The sequence below is a fragment of the Corvus cornix genome, chromosome 2 (assembly GCF_000738735.6).
Source record: "Corvus cornix cornix isolate S_Up_H32 chromosome 2, ASM73873v5, whole genome shotgun sequence".
NCBI classification, from domain to species: domain Eukaryota; kingdom Metazoa; phylum Chordata; class Aves; order Passeriformes; family Corvidae; genus Corvus; species Corvus cornix.
The window spans coordinates 15,775,497-15,787,554 of NC_046333.1; the positions used below are offsets into that span (position 1 = coordinate 15,775,497).

The following is a 12,058-nucleotide window of genomic DNA, read 5'->3' on the forward strand; positions in this document are numbered from 1 at the left end:
TTTTTTAATTAGAAAAAATATGCAACACTGATATTTATATTGCTCTGCCATCTGTAAGGATTTCAGCATTTTACTTTTTTTTGTGAATTAGCAAATAAATCAAAACAGGTATTTTTCCCAAGATGCCGATCACACTTGCATGTCATGATTATCTAGTTACTTGGTGTTCTGTAACTTTGAAAATTAATTTTTTTTTTTAGGAACACTAAACTGCAAAATTTAAAAAAAGGTACTTATTGGAACGAGTTAATCCATCTGGCTCTGCAGAGAAAAATTGTTAATCTTTAACTTTTTGTAGTGTCAGCAAGCCCATATATTCAGTGGAATTACTTAAGAGAACATAAAAAAAGAATTATTTGGAGTACATAAATTTGAGCACATAGTGGTCTTTTTACAGCTGGAGTCTGATAGGACAGTGCAGTGTGGCCATCCTAATGTGCAGACATACTGCGTATGTTCTTATTTGAACCTGTGCATAAATACTAATCTCAAATTTCATAATGAAATAATTTTCACTATTTGATGTTAGTGACTGATTTTGTTATTCAACAGCAAGGATGTCAGAACAAGTGTTTGTACTGCAATGCTGCTTGCTTGTGTGTAAGGCAAACGTCTGAGCCTTCATAGAACCATAAAGTACAGTTCAAATGTGAAAAAATGTCAGCTTGTTATAAATGGCAGCAAATGGTGCTGATTATTTTACCTTTGACAAAGTGGAAAATTTAAAGGTTGGTTTGTCCCATTTTATTAATACAATAAATTTTTACAGTGTTGTTCTGGGCCTTCAGATATATGTTCTTTAGTGTTTATTATCCCTCAGTTGCTGTAAAAATTCTAGATTTGAAGTCTGGCATCATTGTTCAGAATGCTAATTCAGGAAATTAATTAGCATATGAAAGCAAAGGCATATCCATGTTTCCATTTCTTCCCTTACGCTAACCAAAACAAAGTTGGTGTTTTCTTGTAATATGCAAGAGTGATGGAACGCAGAGCCCATATTTTTTATCATTTAGCACTAGTTTATAGCTTCCACAGACTTGTCCTAATAATGAAGCTATGAAGGATATGACAAGAATGGTGATATTAAATTTCTCTAGACTAACAGTAAATTTTTCCATTCTGATGTCAAGAATGTAGAGCATCTGGAATCTGCAGTGTGAGTGGTTCAGTTTGGGAACAGTTTCATCAATTGCTTAGCCATTTATTCTCCTCCTAGGAACAAGCAGTCTTCTGTAGAATATAACACTACAAAGGAAGCAATTTTCTAAAACTGGAAAAATTTTTTAATGTCCTGTTGTTTCTGATTTAAAAGGTTTCCATTGCTTCTTACTATTAAGTCTGATTACTTGTGCAAATCTAGTGCACACGTTTTTAAATTGGAATTGGTATTATTCTACATTTTGGTCTTCAGATCAAATAAAACTAAATTGTATTAATTAAGTTTAGAAAAAGCTGAAGATGCTCTGAAGACAGTAACTGCTTAAGTGTGTTGAAAAAACAAGTTGAAATTTATCTCTTACTCTTTTAGGCAGGGACAGTGCTGAATTTTCAAACATAGCTGGATTTTCCCTTGAAATTACCTTAGTTCAAGCTGGCAGAATGCTACAGGACTTATTCTGCAGCCATTTTGTCTTACCTGTTCTTGCAACAAGTCCAAAAGCTTCAGAGTAGTTTCTCTGTCCATGACAAACTGTTGTAAATTTTAGTTTTGGATTGTGATGTGGATTTAGGTTATCTACATGTGTGTAGTTTATATGGACTATTTCTGTAGGCAAAGCTATCTAGTTAATGGATTTTAATTCCCTATGGCACTGTTCTTGAATGAACTAAATTTTATGAAAAATTTATTGTTTGTCCAGTGTTAATTTATTACTTTTAAATCTCTTTATTCTGAGTCAGGCAATCAGATTTAATAGACTCTATAAGTACCTTCAAACAACCCTCTCCCCCTTCCACTCTTACAACAGTTTTATAATTATATTCCCATGTGCAATGCTTGTCTGCTTTTAGTAGGAGTTTCATTCTATAGGGTTTTACTGAGTTCACGGAAGTGTTAGATACTGTACCTAATTTATATTACATGAATATAAATAGCAGCATGCTGGTATCTAAAATAGGAGCTTCTTCATTTATCTGGAATTAGCTCCTGTTACTGCCACTCGATTATGTGACCTTGTTTAACATAGCAAGGGCCCTTTTTGCTCCTGTTCCACTAATCTGGGTATGTTCAGGTGTGATTACATTGTGATGGGTGTTAGGGTTCCCCCTGCCCTGAGCTGTAGGAATCATCAAACTTACTTCCCCTCTTAAAATTGCATAATTGTCTTACATCTCCATGTTTAATCACATTGTTAGGGTTTTTTTTATGTATGCTCAGGTCTTCTGGGAATAAACTACCTACTTTTAAAAATTGAAATAAATTAGTTTTTCTTGTGTAAGTCCTGTTTTCTGAATTTTGACACCCAAAATATTTTGATACTAGTTAATTCCAATGGGTGCATGATTCCTTTTAAATATAAATGCTGATTTAACTTACACTAGACTAAAAAAAAAATCAAGAAACTAAGTACAATAGCAACAGCGTATAATAAAAGCAAAAAAAATTTTTTTTGCAAGACACTCCACAGAGTGCTGCCAACATCAGGCATTAAAAACAATGGGACTTTTTTTTTTTTGCTTTTTTTTTTTTTTAATTTAAACAACTTGTAGATACGTTTTTTTAAAGCTCTTGGTTGTGTTTATTTACATTGTGGGCACCTTTCAAAAAAATGCATGCCATATGACTCAAGAAGGTGGGACTTCAAGAGAAACATCAAAATTGAGACCAAGAGCACAGTCAAGGCCTGGCAGGCAGTGGTAGCATTCAACTTGGAGGTACTGATACATCTCACTCCAGGGCTTATGTGATGAATATGTGTTTTTAATTTGCAAAACCATCTGTATTTTAGGGGGTATCACTATGATCTTTTGGAAAGTTAATTTTTGGTTTTAGAAGTAATCAAAAGTCCTTGGTATGGCATCCCTTCAGACTACATAATTGCTACTGGAACAATTAAAAGAAAGTGTGGTTTTAACAGCCTGGCAGTACTAAAACCATTGTTAAACTTGCATTTTTTTTCCATGGCCTTTGGCTCTGACTTCTAGAACCACCTGAGATACTACTTACAAGTTTTGCAGGAGGTTTGAAGTTGATCTGAAGCACTCTACTATGAAATTCAGATTATTTCTATTGCTGCATGGCAGCATCTGTGTACAGTGAGATCTTACAGGGCTGCAGGAATTTGAGCTACTGCCCTTCATGTGTAGGAAAGATGCATGTGACAATTTGTGAGATTTGGTAATTAAACTTAGGCCAATGTTTGGCTGCCAATATAGTGGTGTCAACTTCATTACCAGTTTACACTAACTTGACAAATTATTGTGTCCCTGTCCATATCACAAAAGCACTTTCTTTCATATGCCATGTGCTGGTAAAAGTCACATGCCAGCCACAATTTTCACTGTTTCTTCACAGTGTAATGAATAACAACACATTTCATGTAATTTAGACACAAGTAAAAAACATGTTTTACTTGGAGGTGTGTGTAGATCCACATACTGTATTTCTTAATATATAAAAATCAAAATGCTCATCTGAAAATTTTTGATTCTATGCACCACAGAAGGAACAAGAAGGAACAAGAGAAAAGGTAAATCTGTACAGGTGCTACCACCTTCTGCCATTACCTTCTGGAGCTGAGTCAGGTGATCTGGAATTACACAAATTTAACTTTAAACATGTTCTAGATCTTTGTTTTGTGTTCTCCCCAGGTTAATACATTAAGTCCTCCTTCTGCCTGATTTTTACCTGGCTCCTTGATTGAGTTGTTTTTTTAATTCCCGGCTACATAGTGTTCCGTTTCAGGAGGAGTCTGAAGAGCAAGAGCATGCTGTTCTCCAGGACACTGCATGGCACAGTCCTCAGTTTCCACTGCTGCAGAGAAGGGCTGGATTCTCATTTCCTTCTGGCTGAAAGCTATAAACACTGGACTCTAGAGCCAAAGCAGGGAAGAACTAGAAACATGGCTATGATATTGGATAAAATCAGTCAGCACCTCTCTAATTGTCTCTACTTCCCCAGGAGAGTTGCACAGATTGAGTGCATTGCTGTGGAAGCTGGAGTAGCACACTAGGGACATGGACGCCCATTTCTCTGGAATGGGCAATTCAGGGATATATAAGTAAGTATAGTCCACAGAAACTTTTGAGCCGGATGTGAAACCTTCATGTGTGTGAGCACCTGCAGGGTTCAGCACTCCTGGAGTGCTGGCAGGCAGGGTTTTTCTCTGGGAGTTTTGTGTGTAAAACCAAAGTCTCATTATGGGCAGATTCAGTCCCTCCCTGTGTCACTAATAGTTAATCCATCAGGAAATACAAACTTTCATTTTATTTTTCACTAGGGATTTGATTGTCAAAGCTTTGAGGAGCAAGTTACAAGGAGAGAATAGTTTTATAGTTGATTACATGTGGAATTTAAGCAGATCTGATGGACCAAGGAAAAGAAAGCTTACTTTGTTACATGTCTTTTATTTTAAGGAAGTGGCTGAAGTTACTATTTTCTTTCTTCTGAATGACATGCATGAATTGTTCCTAAGCAGTTATGCCACAGTGCAAGTTACATTGAAGATTTCTTTTCCATTTCCTGACAACCTTCAGGTTTTTTTGAGGTAAATATATTTGCAGTAAGAAAAGTGGCCAACTGTAAAGAATTTTTTAAATTTTCTAAATGAAAGAAAATAAATAAATGTTTTAATTTTCTAAGAGAAAATAAATGTTTTTTAAAATTTTCTAAATAAAAATGTTTTCATAAATTGTGTGATAAAAACAACCGTTTTTGCTAAGTTCTGAAGTTCTAATTGTGTGGGATGTTGTAGCCACAAATCCCATTCATACCTCTTTTCTCAGGGTGTCAGCTCAATCGCTGATTGTATCTTGCTAGGCAAAGCTTGATGGTCTTTTTTTCTGTCTGCAAAATTGTAATGGTTTGAGTTGTATCTTCTTTTTGCAGTATTTCTGAAGCAAAAATGAGAACAAATTTAAATAAAAGCAGGATTCTAAGATAAATGAATACGAACCACCAAAAAATGCTTGGAGCACAAAAAGAATATATCTGGAAAGAGCTTTTTTCCCCAAAATATTTTACCGAGAGGCATTAAAAAGATGAAAATGTAAATAATCAGAACCCAAAGGTGATGTATGTAATGTTGAAAGGGATATGTACTGCCTGAAAAGGTTGTGAAATTATGTTTACTAATAAATATTCTAAATTATAAGTTTTAAGGAGATAATAAGCATAATAACAATATGTAGCCTGTAATTTAAAACAGTGTTCTTTTACCAGTAGAATATGTTGTAAATCTGTTCTTGTGATGAACAGCAGCACTTACTCAGACTAAAAATAATAACAGGACCGTGTATCTTGGATCCCAGGAGACTATTGGTGTTTTTGTAGACAGCAGACAGGAGAAAAAGGCATTTTGTCCTTTTTACCCCGAGTAATCCCACTGGAAAATTAAACATGTGCTATGAATTGATATCAGCTCATTCCAGGTTACCTCCCTAAAGAGGACTGCTGCAAACACTGTTGCTACATTTTTTGAACAGCACTTTGATGGCCTGTATGCACGATGGATATTTTATGCTGTACGCTACTGTGGAACAGTGTGCTACTGTCTGCCCCTCAGAGACCGCTGCTGAGGTGTGCCACAAATAACGGAGAACAGCAGTTGCTTTAACCCTAGAGAGAATCTCAAATACCTGCAAATTAAAAATGTTATTGAAATATTTCTGGGTGTATGTATGTCTGGGAAAATTGTGTTGGTTTTGTTTTTCAAAGTTTAATCTTGCAAAACAGAGAAGTTGCTTTTCTATTGCTGTGGATCCTTGCTGAACACAGAATTGAAAAAAATATTAAGCAATATATTAGCAAGAAATATTTAGAGAAACCACGAACCTTTTTTTAATGGACCACCCTATCCAGTTTCTGTTCTTTTAAGGAAGTTTTTCCTATTCATGACTCATTTCACTCTTTGGCTAACATCAAGGGAAATGGAATAACGATTAAGCAAAGGAATGTATGTTTTTTTCTGGGTTTGTCCTTTTTTCAAAACCTTTATGAATTTCTGCATAACCTTGTGTAAATATATATGGATGTAGAAGCTTGACAACTGTGACAAGGTAAAAAGTACGCTGCTAATACTTGTTTCTTAGTAATTTTTTCTAAATGTTCCTTTTGGTTCTACAAGTTAATGTTGTGCCGGATACTCCAGACTCCCTCTTCAGTTAAAATGACATGGTCCAGGCAGCCAATTACACAGAACTGTTAAGTGAAATTAATGAGATCACCCTAGATTACACTTTGTGTTTTATTTTCATTTTATAGGTCTGTACGAGCTGCTGGCTGCATTGCCAGCCCAGCTGCAGCCACATGTGGACAGCCAGGAAGACCTGACCTTCCTCTGGGATATGTTTGGTGAAAAAAGCCTTCATTCACTGGTGAAGGTAAACCACATTTAAGTCAGATTCTCTTTGAGAAGAGCATATGGAAAAATGTTTTGAGCGCCATCTAGTAAACCTGTGACCAAACTGTTGCTCAGTGAAAACAAAACAGCCTTGTTTTAAGTCTGTTTCTGTCAGGGTGGAAGTTGTTAAATAAGATTTTACCAAAAATACATAGATGATTTCATTTAAGAGTGATGTTCTGGCAGTGTAATGCTAATGCAACAAACATATGTTGTTTGCCCTTGTTTAGGAAAAAAAGAGTACGAAATAGTAGCAGGAAATCTGACACTTCTTTATGGTCAACATTCAAGACCTGGAGTTTAGCTTAAATAAATAAATGTTCACAGCAAAAATTAGAAGGAATATATTTTCTGAGGTCAAGTATGGCAAGAGTTCAGTAGCCACATTAATTTAAAATAATTTCCTTTAACAAAGTCAACTGAAATTCTAGTAAGCTGTTTCTTTTATTGGCTTGTCTCCATTTAATATTGTGTTTTGCTCATAAATATGCTGGACTAAAGTACAGCCTAAAATAAGTTGGACGAATACTTGAGTAAAATATTATGCTACAAAAATGATCAGCAACAAGAAATCAAAGCGTGCCGTCAGAGTACACAGAGCTACCCCAATAATCTGAAAATTGTGTATAGCTGAAAAATGGGACCAATCAGCTGGTTAAAATTATTCCACTCCTACAAAATGGTAAATATGTTGTCAATCCCCAGTACAGACCTAATTCAAGCTGGAAAGAAATTCTGAGGTCTCAAATGAGTCAGTAGATGGTAGTTACCCATGCCATGAATATATGCAGACTTGTACAGAATTTGTTAACCCTTGTCAATTACTGATCTAGGGGAAGCTTAAAATAGGGATTATTTCTAAGTAGGTTTGAAAGACTCACATTTTCCCATTTCTTTAGCTATTTTATTCTGGAAAAAGATATAATAATGTTGATACTTGGTCAAGTGCTTGGTGATACTTTTCAAAATATCTGAGAATTTACATATAAAAGTAAACATAAGTGCCTTCTGGCAGTTGATACACAAAAGCAACAAACAGTGGAACAGTGCTTGGCAATACTTGCTTGCCTAAAGAATTTCATCAAAGTTTCTAAAGTGCTGTAATTCCCAGACTCCTTGCGGCTTTGCTGCAGCTGTCTGTGCAGGTGGCTCAGAAGATCACTGTAAGAGGAATACCAGTCATCCTTCTGATGTAGGCTGACAGTGGTGTGCATCTAAGCAAAACGTTAGGTCAGTTGCTAAATTAGGTTTCTTTCTGGTTTGGGAATTAAAGAAGGCTGGCTAGAAAATGAGTGTGGATCTGTGAAACATTGTCACTCCAACACTTGTTCTAATTTTTTATCGAGCCAAAACCTAAAGTTTTTCAAACTCCTTCACTTACTGCCTTTTGCCCCTTATTCCAAAAGAAGACAGCAGTTAACTGGTTTACTCACTTGGAGTATGCTTTCAGTATGGAGCAGTTGGCTTTCGTAGCAGCTCTCGTGGTTGCATGTCCTGGTTACCATGTTGTTTGTTGTTGCAGGGTGGATTGGACTTTCTCACTGTAACAGAAAATAAAGATGAGAAAGGGGATCAAGGAATGGTCACTTTATTGCAGTTACAACAAGAGGGTGCTGAAATATTCCAACCATCTTAATTATTTATCTTGTGCTCTGTAGGTCCAAATATTAAATATACATGAAACTCTGACCCTGCTGATGCTTCTTTTAATGTCCTATTAAGCCTCACACTATCTTAAAATAGATGTCATTCTTGAAATCTCAAAACTACATCTTTAGTGTTCACTAGTTGCCCTTCTTTAAAACAATATATTAATTTCATTTGAGAGACAAAGTTTTTTAATTACAAGAACTGAGATTATTAAGAGCATCTGGTCTGACCCAGTGTATGTCACAGGCTTTCGAACCTCACCTTTGATTTCTGTGGAGTTGTAGTATATAAAGTAGGGTATGAAGAGCTTTCAAAATGTTATCTAGTTCATATACCTGCCTCAAGATGGGCTTAACTGTATGTGAAACCCATGGTATTTGTTTGACCTTTAATGCATTTTTAGAAGGACTGTTCATTATCCTCTCAAGTTTCAGAGAAGAGAGTCCCTAGCCTTTTTGGAAGAGACCTGAAAGAGCAGAAGAATGAACCCCATCTGCCATAGTTTTTCTTTGTTACAAGACCTCGGGAGTGCCAAATCTTTCTTTCTGAGTTCTGGTGTCTTATTTGAAAGACTGTTTTTCCTAGCAGTAACTTCTTAAAGTCAACTGTACTTGCAAAGACAAATGTTTTTAATTCTGCAGGCAGAGAATGATGACACATATTTTGTAATAAAAGAAAAAAGAAAGGAAAAAGTGTGCACTAGCTTTGAGCCAAGGATGTTGTGATCCTGGTATGTGGCAGTGTAGGAAGAAAACGAACATGGGTATACTACTAATTAACACTGATATTTCTCTATTTTAACACATCACTTAAGAAAAGTTTCTACACTGATCTTCTTACCTTACTGTTTAATAATTTCAGATATTATAAAAGAGCTTTTTTCCTAAGTTATAAAATGGATAAAATGCTCCAAGATTATTGAAAGACTTAAGTACAAAAGGAACTTTCTACTTTTTGTATCAATTTTCCACATTTTATGGGTATTTAATTACTATAGCTTTTTCTTCATTGTTGTATACTATAGCATATGGTTTGCTATTCTGGCTCTCTTAATATTGAAAAGAAAAAAAGAAGAAGGAAAAAAAAAAGCCCCAAACCTTGTCTTTGAGTTCTCTTCATTCAGTATTGTTGGATAGAAATCTCTTTGAGAACTTGAATCAGCCTGAGCTGTTCTAAGGAGTTAGAAATGGAAAAGTTGTATTAGGTCATCCAATCCATTCCCCTGCAAATACTGGATTGTTCCCTACATTACATTCCTATTGTAGTTAGTAAAACCAGCAAACACTGATGCAACTGTTCTTGCTGTCCCTTTTCTTCACAAAGGAATCTGTTGATTAGATTTTAGTTTACAAAGTACAGAGAAGAGGGAATCCACAACTGTTGTTGACAGTTTGGAAGAGAAAACTGGTTCTGGATAGTGTTTAAAATTTGTTACTTCCTTGTCTTCTTACATGACTCTCTCAAATTTTACCAAAAATCTTCAGCTGTCTCATTCCTTTTTATATAGCAGAGATCCCATTAATTCTGTAGAGATTTATGGAATAGAAACATGAAGGGTAGATCCTTTAGGGTAATTATGAGCACTGACATAGCCGATACTTGAAATGGTACACATGCTCAGCTTGGGTATTTTTTAGAAAAGACAAGTAAAGATCTGCTCTAACTACTCCTCTGGATTATTTTTAGAGGAGCTGCAAGAATTTCCATGTGCGTTTGCTTGCTGTTAGTGCACCAGACACGTTTTACTGTTTGTCTGTTTAGCTCCAGGATGAAGCTTCCACTCGCACTGTTGCCTTACACATTTCTGGTTGTGGATGTAATGCTCAAGAGTTGAGTAAACTTTTCTGTTGCACGGCTACCAAAGCATTTCATAACCAACTGCAGTTTGCTGATTGTTTTTGGCCAACTCAGTACTGTACTTTCCATTATGAAAAAGAAGCCACAGCAAGTGGTGTTGCTCTTTCTCTTGATAGGGAGGAGTTTGTACATTCAAAAAGCTATGTGTTGAACTAGGAAAAAAGGCTACTGCAAAGGTAGGGAATACGTGGGGAATCATTTTATTGTAACTTCATAGTATTTTAGGTAGCTGGCCCTGCAAAACCTTAATTTGTGCTAATTTTCCTGGTTTCACCTGGATATGATTTGACTTGAAGTTCTAAGAATGTACATTTTCTATGTGCTAGAGGTTGACCATGTAAATTGCAAAAACATACCAAAAATAAACTAGTCAAGTATATCCTGGTGAAATTTCTTTGGCATGTAAATTGAATTACATGATTACAGAGCCCAAATTTTACAGTCACTGTGGTATAGAAGCACTGGAAATTTTCAGTGTGAATACTCAAGATTTTTCAATATGTAAATGTGGATGGTTTCAGTATACTGTGGTTCCATTTTTGGCAATAAAAAAACCAAAGATAATATTTACAAAAACTAAGTTGACGAGGCAAAGCAAAAGGGATTGATTTGACACATCCTCAGTGACAAAATCAACTACCTGCAGATGATGTACTAAATCTTCAGTCTGGACTGTACGTGGGAAGAGATGTGCAGGTTATTTTGGCATTTGTGAAAGCTTATATGGTGCAGCTTTCCCCTACTGTGTGATATGTCAGCTGTTCTGCAGCTAACATCCAGGTGTGTGCTGCCCAGATCATGTGCATTCACCTCTTGTGTCGTGCATCCAAATGGTGAATGCTCCTGCCTGGGCACAAGCTCAGGCATCCAAAGATTTGGATCTTCTTCCCATAGGAGTGTAGAGAAAATGGACTTCAGATTATATCAGTTGGGTGTGACAATTGATTGTTCTGAATGTATTTTTCTGTATTTTTGGTGGGGGTGACCCATAAACGGAGGGAATGACATCTCTGAGTGTGCCTGAAAAGTAGATGGTGGCTGAGGAGGATGTATCAGATAGTGTAAGACTGAGCATGACACATGATAAAAAAATGAATGTTGGAGATCATACTGAGATAGAGTTGGCTTTCTGCATGGAAGGCTGATGACAATTTGTTAACTACTTCTGCCCTTCAAGTTTGACATTGAAATACTTTTTGCTGGACATACAAAACTTACTTTCCCATTGCTTTGTTCTTCATATATACTTTCTCTAGAACTAATATTTATACAATCTTCATAATTTATTGTTCAATTTGTCTATTTTCTATGTGTCTCAACACTTTTTTTTTTTTCCTGTCAATCATTATATAGAAGAGGAAGAGAGCAGGGTGTGTTTGTGAGGGGATTTTGGTGGCTAATGTATTTGCACCTGTTAAGGCAGTGGTGAGAGTGGTTTCTGATTTCAGGGCAGACAAAACCAGCCACCTCAGAAGGAGCTTAGAGGTGCTCCGTTACCCAAGAACAGCAAACCTGGAAAATGCACTGGAAGAGGAAGTGGGACTGGGGTTTTGTACCTAACCTCAGTTATCTAACAGATGTGAGAGGGTTGTGGTTTTGAGGCAAAGCACTGGAGAGTTGGAGAGATGTATGGGCCACCTTAGAGTGGGTGGACTCATTGAATCTGATAGCTCAGTCACAAAAATGCTTCTTTGATATATGAAGACCTTAAGGTTCTTTACCGCTAAGTTCTCAACCATATTTATCTTTTAAAAGCTGTGCCTCCCCAGTAAAGCGAATAGACTGCAGGTCTCTAAATTCATGTGGAGGTCTGAAGTGCTGTTTACCTTGGAGATAGGAAAAATGAAGGAAAAGGCAGTGTGAGTAAGGATTTACCACCTGGACATCTGGGGGAGGAAGTGTGAGTGTGGAGAAGGTGGTTGACAGCCAATAACAATTCATGGCCAATGAAAATTAATTGTTCTTCAAACTTTAGAGGAGAATCAAGCAAG

At 36.3% G+C, this 12,058-nt stretch overlaps 1 protein-coding gene across 7 annotated transcripts in view; it reads left to right on the top strand.

The window, feature by feature from the left end:
- Window positions 1-12,058, top strand: part of MPP7 (membrane palmitoylated protein 7) — a 158,145-nt gene that overhangs the window by 49,622 nt on the left and 96,465 nt on the right. For all 7 annotated transcript variants that reach the window (XM_039572031.1, XM_039572026.1, XM_039572052.1 and 4 more), the window contains one exon: window positions 6,422-6,540. In XM_039572031.1, the coding sequence (XP_039427965.1) occupies window positions 6,422-6,540 (119 nt within the window). The remainder of the gene's footprint in view (window positions 1-6,421; window positions 6,541-12,058) is intronic.